Source organism: Callithrix jacchus, chromosome 11 (assembly GCF_049354715.1).
Source record: "Callithrix jacchus isolate 240 chromosome 11, calJac240_pri, whole genome shotgun sequence".
Lineage (NCBI taxonomy): Eukaryota > Metazoa > Chordata > Mammalia > Primates > Cebidae > Callithrix > Callithrix jacchus.
The window spans coordinates 22,633,003-22,648,351 of NC_133512.1; the positions used below are offsets into that span (position 1 = coordinate 22,633,003).

The following is a 15,349-nucleotide window of genomic DNA, read 5'->3' on the forward strand; positions in this document are numbered from 1 at the left end:
ATCTTTTATTTTATTTTATTTTATTTTATTGATATGGAGTCTCACTCCGTTGCCTAGGCTGGAGTGCAGTGGCGCGATCTCAGCTCACTACAACCTCTGCCTCCTAGGTTCAAGCAATTCTTCTGCCTCAGTCTCCCGAGTAGCTGGGACTACAGGCATGCAACACCACGCCTGGCTAATTTTTGTATTTTTAGTAGAGACAGTGTTTCACCATATTGGCCAGGCTAGTCTCAAACACCTGACCTCATGATCCGCCCACTTCAGCCTCCTAAAGTGCTGGGATTACAGATGTGAGCCACCGCCCAGAATATCTATTTTTAAATGGAACCGCATTTTCATAGTACACAGTGAGGGGAAAGTTGCTTTGAAATCTTCATCCTGATAAATCAAATAATATGAAAATTTGCCTTTATTAATATATGTAACGAAGTTTAATTACTGCTATAATTGCAAATATGTATAAATTCCTTACCCCAAAACAATGAATCAAGTGGGGGACACAATGACTTTCCAACAGAATGAAATAACATGCTACCGTCTGTCTGACTTCATACTGTCATTTCTGCAGAGTCATGGAGGCCTCATCAGTGTGAGCAGGAGTCCCTTACCTTCCGACACTCAAATCCTTCTCTCCTGCAGCCCCATCCTACCACTGTCCTTGTCCAGCTTCTCTTCAAGGGTCAACCGGTCTACCTTTCCTTACAAGCTTGTTTATCACAGCGTCCTGTTAGCAATCCCTATGGTTGCCCAAAAGCATTTTCAGAAGCTGCATAAGACTCTGGATCTTGTAGAAAATTTGCAGTTTCATTCTGCACTCCCTCTGCGGAGTGTTCCCATTGCATTGCGTTCAGCAGGCAGGGAGAAGACTGCAGACATAAGGTCCGTTCACGAGTGACTGCTTTCTCTCTCCGACTGTTGTGTGTCTGTAGGAGGTAGTGGGGTGGACAGTAAGGAGGCCTCCTGTGTGTTCCACTGCCTGCGAAGCCTCTGTGCTTGGTTTATGAGCTAAGCTCAAAGGCACTGCAGGGGTAAGACTGCACTACACGACACCATGGAGAACAGGGAGCGCCCAGACCCCCAAATTAAGAAGAGCAGTGTAGAGATCAGAGACCTGGAAAGCAGAGAGAAACTGTTAGGACCAGATGATTGTGTCAACCCAGGGCTCCCCAGGACTCTCACATATTGAAATGTACTTGTCCATCTTTCCCCAGGCCAGGAAATGGGAGTCTCAAAGCCACATTATTCTGTAATCAAAGTAACGATGGCAGCGTGTCCCACAAGAGCAGGAGCCCAGCTGCTCAGGAGTCATGCTTAGGATGGATCCCATCTCTTCCGCATGTTAGAGTTTCAGCTGGGTCAGGCTGGATGCAGCCACCCCCATGACTGGCCTTCTGGATCTGTGATCCTCACGGCCTCCTCCTGCCACTGAGTCTCACCCCTTCACCCATCTGTTCGTCCCATCCTGAGTCTCATGCCTTCACCCGTCTGTTCCTCCTGCGTTTACTTTCTGCCACCCTTGCATGTGGGCCACCAGATTCTCAAGAGTCTCCTGCCTGTTTCCTTCCTTCCACTCCCTTTGCCAGTGCCGCTCATCCCATCTAGTAGCTTAACCACCACCCCCATGACTGACCTCTTCCTCTTCGCCGCCAGATGGTTGTTCAGAGTGCACACAGACTGTCGGAAACCTGCAGGGACTCCATGCTGCCAGTCTTCTCCGTAATCAGCGTGGCCCCGGTCCATGACTCTAGCCTTGGCTCCTTCTGCCTCTCTTTCTATTTGAAATTCTAGAGCCAGCTGTGGGACAATTATCTGTGTCAAAAGCCAGATGTGAAAACATTTCAGTAACAAACTGGCTGCTTTGTTCAATGCTAGAACAATGCCTATCACAGAGTAGACACTCAAAAATATTTGCTGAGTGAATGAATAAATGAATAAATTCATAATAAATAATTAACCATCCAAGATTCAGACACATTGTGATTTTAATTATTTAAGAGTAGTTTAGCATATATTGCCTTATGATTTACTTTAAAAATCTCCAAGAAATATGCCAAAGAAGTAGAATGAGAAAAATGTATATTTCTTTCACTTTCTGCAGATGCATTGGGCCAGGTCCTGAAGGCTGTGCAATGGATAGGTAAGTGTTCACAGCTCTGTGTCAGATGGACCTCGTCAAGAATGACCACACTGCTGTGGGTGAAGATGATGCTGTCCTGCGTTTCTGACTGTCCTCTGTCCTGGTCAAATTTCTATGGCTACCCTCAGCCAGGGTTTCTGCAGAGACTGCCCAGTGGTTCCATGTGGCTCCGCATGCCAACTTGGTCATCAGTGGAGAGAAGGCAGAACGCGCCCTGCCGTGGCTTGATACATGGCCTGCCTCCGACTTCCTTGGTTCCACTGGTTTTGTGGGGTCCTTCTCTGCTTCTAGCTCCTCTTCTTTTCTGCCCACTCACCCGGCAGGCCCCATCACAAGCCTGTGTGTGAGCAGCCTTTCTGTTCGATGACACCCTCCAGCGCGGGGGAGTATCTCCCCACTTCCTTTTCCGGACACACAGCCTAGCAAAGGCAAAAGGGCTTCCTTCGACATCAGCTCCAGCCAGTTTGCCAGAGCAAAACCAGAGAAAAGCAAAGTTGAAAAATCTTGTTCAAACTCACCAGGACAGAGTGGCGTTACGCCCAACAGCATCTGGCCAGGAAGCAGGGAATTACACACTGAGCACCTGTTTGCCATTTTGGATGTTTCCAAAACGAGCCAAACTTCCAGGCCCCTCTGCCATCTCTGGTAACACCTACAAAGTTCCTTCCTCATCTCTGCCTTTCCTGCGTTTCAGCATGCTCCTCCATCCCTGAGCTGATAGCTGCAGCTCTCCCTCCTGCACCAGTGAACCTGATCAAGGATGAAGGCAACTTCGCAGAGACAGGGTCTTCTTCAGTGAGCTGCTAGGACACCCAGCAGAACTTCCCCACTCCACGCTGCAGTCTCAGCGATGTTAATCATGGGCTTTCCGCCATGTCTCCACCTCGAAGCCAGTCACAGCCATTCCTTCTTACATTTGCTGTCTTCTGTCTTTTACTTCTCCTCCTGTTCACCCACCCTTGCGCCTATGGCTCCTGTGGACATGTGCTCCGTAGCAAATGATACCTTATATCTTCCGGGATTCCCTCAAAATAGCAAAACTCATTAATCCAGGCTGTGCTAACTAGGGGTTTGTCATAACACAGATGACGCCAGCAGTCCCTGAAAAGAAAGTATTGTATCCTGTCATTCTCATGAAGTACATTTGGCCCACTTAAGAGAAATCTGTAAAGATGTTGACACATTTCTGATGCACAAATGCCACTGCTAATTCACACTTGATATTTATTAGCATTTCTACCTGAAAATAGTAATCCATTTGCCAGCAGCTCCAATGGGATAGATACTTAAGAACAATAACTTTCTAATGACTCCAAATTCAGAATTACAGTGAGATAGTCCTTTCCCCCCGTGAACTGGCACACGTGGCTTCTGGTTTGCTCTCTCTGGAACTAGACACAACCTCCGTGGAGGGGAGGATTAAATGCGCCTACAGGCTGAGGCTGCATGATGACGTCACTCATCACAACGATGTGTTCTACGTCTGAATCCTATCTCTTTATAACCCCCTTCAAGCTTGTTCAGAGAGTATTTCACACATTTCGTGTGCTCATCTCGAAAGCTAAGGACCCAGAGGAGTCTCCGAATTGTCGAAAAGTCCCTTCACCCAGCCTGGCCCTTGTGTATGGACTATGGCACTTCAGTCGCTTGGCAATACCTTAGAATGAACAAAATACCAATTCATGAAAAAGCATTATTGAAGTCTGAGTTATTTTTAAATTCTATTTTGTTAATAAATTGAAAAATACTCATCATATGTAGAGGTCCAGATGATGCCTCAGTTTGAAAAAATGAGAAAAAATGGGTCTGGTAGGGGACTGGGGGGAACTTGAGAAAGTTAAAAACATTGCCCTAGAAACTGTTTTTTCTCCCTTTAGAAGCTACACAGTATCTCACTTTCCAAGATCAATTTACAGGATGTCAGTGCGCCAGAACGTGTAGGGGCGTGTTGCATGCCAATGCCATGAAATCTGCCAGCAACCTGACCCTTCCTTGTTCCTCCACCTCGTTCCAGGCCCAAGATCCCGTCCATCGCCACTGGGATCGTGGCTGCCCTCCTCTTGGTGCTGGTGGTGGCCCTGGGGATCGGCCTCTTCATGCGAAGGCGCCGCATCGTCCGGAAGCGTACACTGCGGAGGCTGCTGCAGGAGCGGGAGGTGAGTGCCAGGCCTGGGTGTGCTCAAGAGCCGTGGCACCCTGACGGGAACTAGGGCCAGCCCCGAGAATGGGTCATTAGCAGTTGTGTATGTTATATACATAATTGTATCATGATACAGAAAGAATCTCGAATGTGCAGTTATACCCAGTTAGTGACATATTGGTACATCCACGCGAGGACATGGAAATGTTTCTAAGCTGAGCCCTTCAACACCCACAGAGCTGTGCGGCATCTGCTCAGGACCCGATGCCTGTGTATGTGTAGGAGGGAGGTCAGGATCCCGTGCAGGCTCTGTGGCCGAGGCTAGAGGATCCCGCTTTGGAAAACATCGTTGTCCACACAGTGGCTTTGTCCACGACGGACTCTGCCTCAGCCCAGTCCTGTGCTGTAAGCCACTGTCTCTGGAAAGAGAGACCCAGTGGCTCATGGGCATAAGGGGATGTGACGTGTCACAACAGACACCAAAATGACTGCCATACACATCTTCCCTACCGGAGTTTTTCAATCCAGCTGGTAGGCGTGGAAATGGAACTAGAAATTGTGTTTGTTGAGAAGTTTCTATTCATTGAAAGAACACCTGCATCAGAGCCTGTGTTTCTACCAACTTCTGTGAAGCTCTGTAGAAAGGCATGCGTTTGTCCTTTGAGTGAGCTGGCAAGTGTCATGTGGTGCTATGTCCAGAGGGGCCTGGAAGTTTATAACAAGTTTTACAAGCTTGAGGTTCTTTTATCCAAGCACATGCCGTGGCTGCCGGCGCCCATGCTGGACCACATCTGGCACTGCTTCCCAGCGTCGTGAGTGCGGAGGGGCCCCTCGTCATTGTGTTCTTCTCCCCTTCAGCTCGTGGAGCCTCTTACGCCCAGCGGAGAAGCTCCCAACCAAGCCCTCTTGAGGATCTTGAAGGAAACTGAATTCAAAAAGATCAAAGTGCTGGGTTCTGGTGCATTCGGCACGGTGTATAAGGTAAGTTCTCTGGGACAGGCGGGTCCCTCATGACCTGGGGGAAGCCCAGAGTCCTCAAAAGCTGTATTATTTCCATCGTTTACTTTAGTGTCTGTTTCACTGAGTATTTGGGAAACTCCAGGTTTTTTTCCAAGTTATTGAGAGGATATCTTTTATAACCACAGTGAGCAGTGGTCCTGTGAGACCCATACACAGAGCAAAGGCAATTTTATGAAGGATGCCATTGACCTCACAGTGGGGCGCAGCACGGGGCGGGAGGAAGGCCACCCCTCTCCACGGCATCAGAATGGGCTCAGCCTAAATGGGCTCATGTTCATTTGCTGCTTCTAAATCCGCTTTGCTTGAAATCTGATTCCAGTGAGGCCTAGATGGAGCATCTTTAAATTCTGGATGAAATTATCCACATGGATTTTTTAACAGGCCATACAAGCTTGAGGTTGTTTTATTTAAATAATTACTGTGATTCCTGGAGCCTGACAGCTGCAGGGCTGCAGGGACCTCACAGTCCCCAGCAATGTCAGGCTTGGGTGCGGCTCCACAGCCCCAGAGTCCCTAACCTTCAGGGTGTGTCACTGGCAAAATCCACCCCCATCACTAGGCAGTGTGTGGTACCAGCTCACAATTGTCAGTCAACGTCTGCCCTCTCTCTCTGTCACAGGGACTCTGGATCCCAGAAGGTGAGAAAGTTAAAATTCCCGTAGCTATCAAGGAATTAAGAGAAGCAACGTCTCCAAAAGCCAACAAGGAAATCCTTGATGTGAGTTTCTGCTTTGCTGTGTGGGGACTGTGGGCTCTAAACCTCAAGGCCAGCCTTTTCGAGTGTCTGGCAGGTGCTCTGCTGTAGACCCTGCTCATCTCCACATCCTAAACGTTCACTTTCCGTACTGTTCCTTTTCTAGCTATAGTGGGTATAACTCCCTCCCCTTAGAGACCAGACTGGCCTTCCCATGCTGGCATCCACCCCAAAAGACTAGAAACAGGCAGTTGCTGGCATCTGCCCAGCTCTAGTCTCCTCGCACGCGTGATGAGTGAGTGAGCTTGGTGAGCCTGGAGCATGGGTACTGTGTTCAGTCGTTTTCGGTTGAAGAAATGGGGGCATAAAGAAATCGGCCAACGTTTCCGTGGCTGGGGTGGGGTTTAAGCCTCTTGTTATTTCTGACTCTGTAACTTGCGTTCAGTTTACTCCACCAAGTTATCTCAGCTTTAAAATGGCTTATTTTTAAGATGCCTAAAATATGATGGTGTCCAGTCTATAAGCTGCCCGCCTTCTGTACTTTCTCTCGAAATAATTCACGCTTTTCTCCAGTGTCTGTTGATTGTTACTTTGTGGAATAAGTTCTTGGAGAATTCCACAAGATTGTTCTTATCATCTTACTTCCAATTCTGTTGAACTTTCTTTCTTTTTTTTTTTTTCCAAGACAGAGTTTTGCTCTTGTTGCCCAGGCTGGAGTGCAATGGTGCAATCTCGGCTCACCACAACCTCCGCCTCTCGGGTTTAAGTGATTCTCCTGTCTCAGCCTCCTGAGTAGGCGGGATTAAAGGCAGTACCACCATGCCTGGCTAATTTTGTATTTTTAGTAGAGACAGGGTTTCACCATGTTGGTTAGGCTGGTCTCGAACTCCTGACCTCAGGTGATCAGCCCGCCTTGGCCTCCCAAAGTGCTGGGATTACAGGCATGAGCCACCACACCAGCTCTGTTGCACTTTCTCAACCTTCTCTGGGCCTTCCCCAGCGAGTGGTGGGAAGACACTGGCTGGGGTCTGACAGACCCTCTTCTACACTGGCCCGGGCTGGCTGTGAGTTCACAGACACCCTTGCTCTTGTCCCAACACAGAGCAAGTAAAAGAGGAGGTCGAGGGGCTGAGGCAGTGGACTAGGGAAACAGAATCAAGGAAAAGAAAAAATCTCTGTCCTTATTACCTCAGTTTACTTGATTTTACAGCCAAGAAGAGCAAAAGCCAGAGAGTAACATCCCCCACCTCATGTCTAACCCACAGAATACATAGCAAGTAAAGAGAACATGGGCCTTTTTAAAAGCGTCTTAAGACACGATTTTTTAATTGGAGGAAATCTACAGTTTAATTTAACTCTACAGTTTAATTTTCTCTGGGCAGCTTTCCTTCCTTTTATTATAGTAGAGGAAATCCCATGTTGATACATTCCTAAATGAAAGATGATGTATTGATAGAGTACAATAGAAAATCTGTAAAATTGATGATATACTTATCAAGAAAAATTAGCTTTCATGTTAACGGTTTACAAATTGAGTCAAGTCCTAGTAATAAAATGTTAAGTGCTTTTAACATAGCCATGAGAAATACAGAAAGATGGGCAATCCGTGGAGCCTTTTTACTTACAATCGCCAGCCCCTCACCTGTGCTGTGTAGGAAAATCTTTGGGCAGAATTTGCTTCCTTAATTCATTATTTATTCATTCAAGACATTCTAATAAATTACACAAATACATGTTGAAATGTGAATTTCAGTGGTAATTATAATGCAGGGTGAGGAGGGTTTGGAAGAATTCTAAGACAATAGCTGTGCCTTGGGAAGGAAGCATTGTTCACTGAAAAGTGCCCCCATGACCTTTTAATTGGAGGAAGTCTGCTTCTGTGGAGGTGGAAACCGGGTAGAAGATAGATAAGGCTACGGCTTAAAAGTTAAGTGCGCCCAACTTCTGAAGTGTCCTTGGGCCTCTTACCTGTAATCCCAGCACTTTGGGAGGCTGAGGCAGGAGGATACCTTGAGCTTAGGAGTTTGAGACCAGCCTGGGCAACATACTGAGACCCAGTCTCTACAAAAAATAAATAATTAGCTGGGTGTGGCACATGCCTGTAGTCCCAGCTACTCAGGAGGCTGAGATAGGAGGATGGCTTGAGCCCAGAAGATCTAGGCTGCAGTGAGCTAAAATCTCACCTCTGCACTCCAGCCTGGGTGACAAAGGGCAAGGCCCTATCTCAAAAAATAAATAAATAAATATAGGTATTAATACAGATACCTATATATCTGAATATAGATATCTATATGTACTCTCTATATAGATATGTGGGTATATAGAATATTTATATCATGTTATATATCATATATATATATATATCATATATATATATATATATATGATATATATATATATATATATATATCTCGCTCTCTCTAAATATATTAAATAAATAAAAGAAGGGCTCAATTTGGCCTCCTGCTTGTCCTGTCTCCTTGTCCCCTCTTCCCCTTCCATCGTTTTATTTCCTTGCCCCATGTTTCTGCACTGTGGCCACGGCCCCCCTCCTCTCCAATGGTAGGTGTCATGGCTGCTGTGGTCAGCAGGCGACAAGCCTGAAGCCTGTGACTTGTCCCGCAGCTCAGGCTGCCCAGGCCTCACCAGCAATCCTGGCAGGCAGGGTACCTCGCTGGGATGGAGAGCGGGAAGCTAGAGGAGGTGCTTTCTGGTAAAGGAAGCAAAAGCCAGCAGTGCCCAAGCCAATTTCAACAGGGAGTTTAACAGCCCTTTAATCCTATATCAGGACAGCTCACAGGCCATGTGTGCTCTCAGAAAGACTCATATGCATGTGTGCACGGCGGCAATGCCTCCATACTCACATTCCCCTGCAGACCGCAGGCCCCGTGGCCAGCACACATACTGCAGCCCCAGTTCCATGCGGCCAGCAGTGGTTAGTGAATGGGTAAAGTTCTGAAAATGCAGGGGACACCTACCCTTCATTTGTAAGGCTAGACATACACCTCTCCTTAAGGAGTTCAAAAGCTTGTGGAGCCCCACCTTATACAGTAGGGTCGTTCAGATGAGGGAGACAGGGCAGAAGGAACCAAAAGTCATGTCAGCAGTTAGAACAAAATAGCAGGCCTTCAGGGTCACAAAGCCTCAGGGACACTCCTGCAGTGGGACTGGGACTGGAGCCATGGGGGCTCTGCCTGCCTGCGTGTGGACACTGGGGCTCTGTGGAGACTGTTGTGGAATACCAAGCATGCTTGCTGTAGGTCATGGTGCACCTTTACCACTTCCAAGACAAACAGCCAAGAACAAAGCTTGCTTTAGCTTCTGCGCACACCGCACGGGACACACGACTGAACAGCGTTCCCATTGTGCCTGCTGGGTGGGGAGGAAGTGATGGCCCAGTGGGTCTATCAGATGTTAGTAGGATGGGGCCTGGCAGGGCTCCAGGCTCTGTGTGGCCGGCACCCACGCCTTCTCTCTGCTCCCCACTCCCAGCCCCAGGTCAGCCCCGCAAGGCCCTGAAGCAGATGGGCTGCTCAAACTGCTCCAGTTTGCAGATTTTTCTTCCCTCTCAAATGAATACAATATGTTTCCAAATCTCAACCAGATCTTGAGAAAATGGGAACAGCCAGAGGATTTCTTTGGTGTTATGGTTGTACTGCTTCCCAGACTGGGGGCAGAGATGTGATTTGTGCTTTCTGGCAATCCCATGGCCTATTAATTTTTCCATAGGCTTTCCAGTTTAAATTTAGGGTAGGCAATGGAAAGAGAACACAAAACAGATTTCTACATGTGCTCTTTGTGTGTGTCTCTCACATCTAAAGCCTGTTAACTGGAGCACCCAACAGGCCCCACGGGCTTCCTTCACACAGAGGAGCCAGGGCGCCTTAGACCCACTGAGCTGAGTGGCAGGCCATGGAAGGAGCCAGGACAGGGGTCAGGAGACCTGGCTGTGGGCCCCGACCGGACCTTGCTCAGGGTGGCCTCAGGTGGACCGTTCACCTCGCCAGCCTCAGCTTACCCTGTGACTAAAATGACCTCAGACAAAATATGCTTCCTGGCCCTGTCCAGTTCTGACTTTTTATAAACCAGCACTTTTCCAAGTTGAAGGAATGTTTTCAATAACCACTGAGTCTACAGATATTAAAAACCTCCACTGTTCTTTAAAATTGTGACGCTGTTTAGAATGTAAAAGGAAAATAACACACACTCTCCTTGAAGATATAGCCTAAACACTCTGCAGAAAGTATTCAAAGCTATCGGTTTTTGTTTGTTTGTCTTTAATGAAAGTGGCCTAGACTTTGGCCTGCTTTGAGTCTTTGACCTTGCATGGCTTCAGTGCAGTTCAACCCTGACAGTTGTGAAGGAGGTACGTGCCTAGATCTGCACTAGACCCTGCTGGAATGACAAAGAAGCGGAGGTCCAGGCCCTCAGAGCACTTGCCACACATTTGCCAACAGATAAGGAGCAGGGACTTGAGGCAATGTGGGAGCAAGTGTGTCCTGGGTGACACGACATTGCAGAGTGCCAGCCAGAACCTAGGTGTGTGTTAGGAGCTGGCCATGCCACCCTTTCCCCAAAGAGCTTGGTGGGAAGGGCATTTTTTAGATCACACAAATATTTAAGTACAGATGATGATGAATGCCCCAAAGCAGTGTCTCTTCAGCTTCATCAAGCTTCAGAATCCAGAGGGTTTGTTCATTGGAGGGCTGGGCTTGTCTCCTGCATGTTACCCTCTTGGCCTGGGGCGGGGCCCAAGAATGTGTGCCTCCAACGGGTTTCCAGGCAATGCCGACGCTGCCTTCTCAGGAAAAACTGCAAGATATCAGGAGAGTTTCATTTAGATTGAGGAGTCAAGGAAGGCTCCTCTGAGAAGGAGTCCACTAAGGAAGGAGGAGGTGGAAGGGCTCTGGGGACAGAGGCCCTCGGGTGTGCCAGGGAAGCTACCCTGGAGGAGAAGGTGGCAGGAGCACGAGAGGCTGGAGGGAGGTAGGCAGGCAGCCTTGGGGCTTCCCAAGAGCAGGGCAGGCCAGGGCAGCATTTAGGACAAGGAAGGTGTGTGAGCGTATTTGTACTTTTGTGAATATTTACAGTTTGCCCTCCATGTCTGCAGTTCCACATCCGTGGATTCAATCAACCACGATTGAAAACATTGGGGAAAAAATTGCATCGGTCCTGAACTCGTGCAGACTTTTAATTTTTGTTATTATTCCCTGAACAATACAGCATAACAATTATTTGCATAGCATTTGCATTGCATTAGGCATGATAGGTAATTGGGAGATGCTATCAAGGATACAGGAGGATGCCTGTCAGTGACATGCAAATACTGTGCCATTTATATCAGGGGCTTGAGCATCCTCGCATTTCCATATCTGTGGGAGGTCCTGGAACCGATACCCCAGATGCTGAGGGTGGACTGTCTATACCCCTCTGCCTCACCCCGCCTCTGTCTCCTGTCCCCACCCTGCTTCCTGCTGGCCTGTCGCTCCTGACCTGCCCAAGCTCCCTCAGACAGCACCCTGTCTCTGAGTCTTCATCTGGCCCAGTGTGGTCACTTCTGCAGAGAAACTATATCACCCAAGTCCACACTGAAAACACAGGCATTGCTGAGATGGGAAGAGCAGCTTCTGGGCGCATTCTGCTGCAGTCCAAGTATTCTTTTCCATGTCTGAATAAAAGGTCATAATCATTTGTATTTTAAAGGGAAAGAGAATTTATGGGTGGAAACGGGATTTCCTCATTCTCAGTCAGACAGAAAAGAGGACCCCATTGTGTGCATGATTGCAAATAAATTTAGCTTCCTCAGCCCAAGAATAGCAGAAGGGTTAAAATCAACTCTGTATTTATGGCTCTGTCAAAGGAAAGCCCCTGCCTTGGCAGCCAGCCGGAATTAGCAGGGCGAAAGATGCCTGACTCAGAGCAGCATGGATTTCCCATAGGGAGCCTGGAGGCCCACACAGAAAGATCACTTCTCTTTAGAAACATCCCCAACAGCCCGGCAGCCTTTAGCATAGGGAGCCTGAGAGCACACACAGAGAGACCACTTTTTAAAAACGGGTGCCCAGCAGCCAGGCAGCCTTTAGTCACTACGGACTGAATGCTGTGTCTATTTCAAAGTCTGAGACTGGTCCATTGAAAGAGCTTGTCCAGCTGCTCTTTGCAGAGGTGCTGTGGGCAGGGTTCCCTACCCAAATGCCCACCCATTTCCCAGTCAGGGCCAACCCTGGTGCATGGGGAAGGGAGGCCTTCCTCCCTGCTGGCTTGGTGCTGCCCAGAAGCCTTCCCCATCACCTTTCCACTGCAGCACCCACAGCCATGATTCCTGATGTTCGGGCCAGCCATTACCCAGGGTGTTCCAGACCCTGCACACAGATTCCCGCAGGCATCCTTAACCTTGAGGCAGAGGTCTTTATGACAACGACACTAGCAGTTCCCAAACTCAGAGATCAGGTGACTCGGATTCCTCCTTTATCCAACCTGCTGCTGATGGCCACTGTTGCCTGGGCCTCTCTGCTGTGAGGAATCTCCAGACATGCCCAGGAGGGGCCACGCCCACTGCATCTGTCACTTCACAGCCCTGCATCAGCATCCATGCACTGTCTTTTGCAGGCACAGCTTTTCCTCCATGAGTACATACCTTGAAACTCAAAATCGCCTTCATGAGGTTTCACCTGGAAGGGGTCCATGTAGCCTCCCTCTGGCTACCCCAGGAAGCCACACTGATGCGCCTCTCCCTCCCTCCCTCCAGGAAGCCTATGTGATGGCCAGTGTGGACAACCCCCATGTGTGCCGCCTGCTGGGCATCTGCCTCACCTCCACGGTGCAGCTCATCACGCAGCTCATGCCCTTTGGCTGCCTCCTGGACTACGTCCGGGAGCACAAGGACAACATCGGCTCCCAGTACCTGCTCAACTGGTGTGTGCAGATCGCAAAGGTATGCGGGGAGGGGAAATAAGGAGCCAGGATCCTCACATGCAGTCCGCACTCCTGGGATAGCAAGAGTTTGCCACGAGGCTGTGTGTGTGCGTGCTTTATTGAGTGCTCAGTGTGGTCCGATGTCTGCGTTCTTATTTCTCTGGAATTCCTTGTGAATTCTGTGGTGATTTGTATCGGAGAAGGAGCGTGACTTGCCCCAGTCAGGACTTGATAACAAGGTAAGCAGGCCAGGCCAAGGCCAGGAGGACCCAGGTGATGGTGGTGGAGTGGAGTGCCTCAAAGGAGGACTGGTGAGCAGGTGCAAGGAGCTGACAGAGGGTACAGCTGCTGCTGCTGTGTGGCTGGGGCCTTGGCTTAGTGTTCCCCTGTCTACAGGCTCACTCCAGAGCCAGAGCAGGGCTGAGAGCAGAGTGGCCAGGTAGCCCCACATGGGTGATGGGGACAGGCACAGAGCAAGGTATTTTACAACTCACGAGGACCCAGAAAGACTTCTGCTTTTGCCCCAGCCTCTCCCATCTCCATCCCAGTCTTGCATCAGCGATTTCACTCAACTTGCTAAATCCTACTTTTTTCTGACAGTGGGTGTACATTTTACTCTGTTGAATTTAAACAATTTGTAGGTAGGCGCTGTTTCCAAGAATACCACGTTGCCCCTTATCTCCCTCCAACACCAGGGCAGGGAGTCCAGGGATGTGCCAGGGACCTGGGGGAGGAAACAGATGCCCACCCGGCCTGGGCAGGTCCTCGTTGCTTGCATCCCCTTGGTCAGCAGTGGCAACTGGTCCTGCCAAGTCACTCGTGAGGAGCTCACCCAGCTCCAGGCAGATGTAAGTGGTGACCTACAAGATGACAAACACACACATCTGGAGCACTCTTGCCAGCAGCTGCCCTTGTGGGGCGCTCCCATCACGGAGCTCCTGGTCTGAATTGTAGAAGCAGGGACCCCCTCCCAGGATAACCAGGCGGCAGCACATCCTGCACAGCCCCTTTTACTCCAGCACCCTCAGGCACTGATTTCTCAGCCACAGCCACAGATGGCCCCCGGCAGCCCAGGAAGTGGGGAACACTCATGCTTCTCTGACCACAAAAATCGCTGAAAGTTTTTGCAATTTTTATGGTCATTACCCAGTGACACAGTAGAGCAGTCCCATACCATTGCTAGACAGTGGTCCTGGGAGAGGGTCTTGTGTGCCTCGGATGCTGGGGCATGTTTTTATTGGGAGGTGCTTGTTATTTCTGTGTGTGGCTGTGTTTGTTTCTCAGAACAGACACAACAAATCACCACCAACTTGGTAGCTCAATATAGCACAGATTTATTCCCTCCCACTCTGGAGGCCAGGTGTCTAGAAGGCCATGCTCCCACAAGGGTTCTGGGGAGGATCCTTTCTGCCTCTCTGGCCTCTGGTGGCCCCAGATCCCTGGGCTGTGGCTGTACCTCCCCATGTCAGCCTCTGTCAGGAAGAGACACACAGCCTCTTCCTGTGTCTCTGCGACCACAGGCCCCTCTCCTTTCTCTTAGAAAGATACCAGTCATTGGGCTTGAAAATTGCTCAAAAAGTCTATTGTAAAGGTGCTTAGCACAAAAAAATGATAGCTGTGTGAAGTGATGGATATATTAATTAGTTTGATTTGATCACTCTGCTACGTGTATAGATGTCAAAACAAACATTGAACTCCATAAATGTATTTATTAGAAAAGATCCCAGTCGGCCGAGCACGGTGGCTCATGCCTGTAATCCCAGCACTTTGGGAGGCCATGGCAAGCAGATCACAAGGTCAAGAGATCAAAACCATCCTGGCCAACATGACGAAACCCGGTCTCTACTAAAAAGTACAAAAATTAGCTGGGCATGGTGGCATGCACCTGTAGTCCCAGCTACTCAGGAGGCTGAGGCAGGAGAATTGCTTGAACCCAGGAGGTGGAGATTGCAGTGAGCCGAGATTGCACCACTGCACTCCAGCCTGGTGCCTGGCGACAGAATGAGGCTCTGTCTCACAAAAAAAAAAAAAAAAAATCCTGGTCATTGCATTTAGGACCCTCCTTAAATCCAGGATGATTTTATTTCAAGATTTTTAACTAAATAGATTTACAAAACCCCATTTCCAAATAAGCACATTCTGCAGTTCTGGGTAGACATGCCATGTGGGGACACTGTTCAAGCCTCAGTGCTGGTCTTGGGGAGGGGCTGGTCAGCCCGGGGCAGGTGTGGCTGGGTGTGGAGCTATGTCAGAAGGTCCCCTCATGCCCTGCCCCAGAACTGAGACCTGCTTCCCAGCTCTCCTCCTGGTTGTCTGAAGCAGGGAATGGAGAGCACTGCCCTCCCTGCCCAGGCAGTCTCTGTCACTGGTTTTTACTTTCCCCTTAGCACATGTTGCCCTGGGAAGATCTGGTTGGTTTATGGCTTACTTGAGTTTGTGTCTA

The 15,349-nt window shown here is 49.1% G+C and overlaps 1 protein-coding gene across 2 annotated transcripts in view; it reads left to right on the forward strand.

The window, feature by feature from the left end:
* Window positions 1–15,349, forward strand: part of EGFR (epidermal growth factor receptor) — a 198,673-nt gene that overhangs the window by 156,534 nt on the left and 26,790 nt on the right. For both annotated transcript variants that reach the window (XM_035253446.3, XM_035253447.3), the window contains exons 16-20: window positions 2,099–2,137; window positions 4,152–4,293; window positions 5,136–5,258; window positions 5,917–6,015; window positions 12,740–12,925. In XM_035253446.3, coding sequence (XP_035109337.1) covers window positions 2,099–2,137; window positions 4,152–4,293; window positions 5,136–5,258; window positions 5,917–6,015; window positions 12,740–12,925 — 589 coding nt within the window. The remainder of the gene's footprint in view (window positions 1–2,098; window positions 2,138–4,151; window positions 4,294–5,135; window positions 5,259–5,916; window positions 6,016–12,739; window positions 12,926–15,349) is intronic.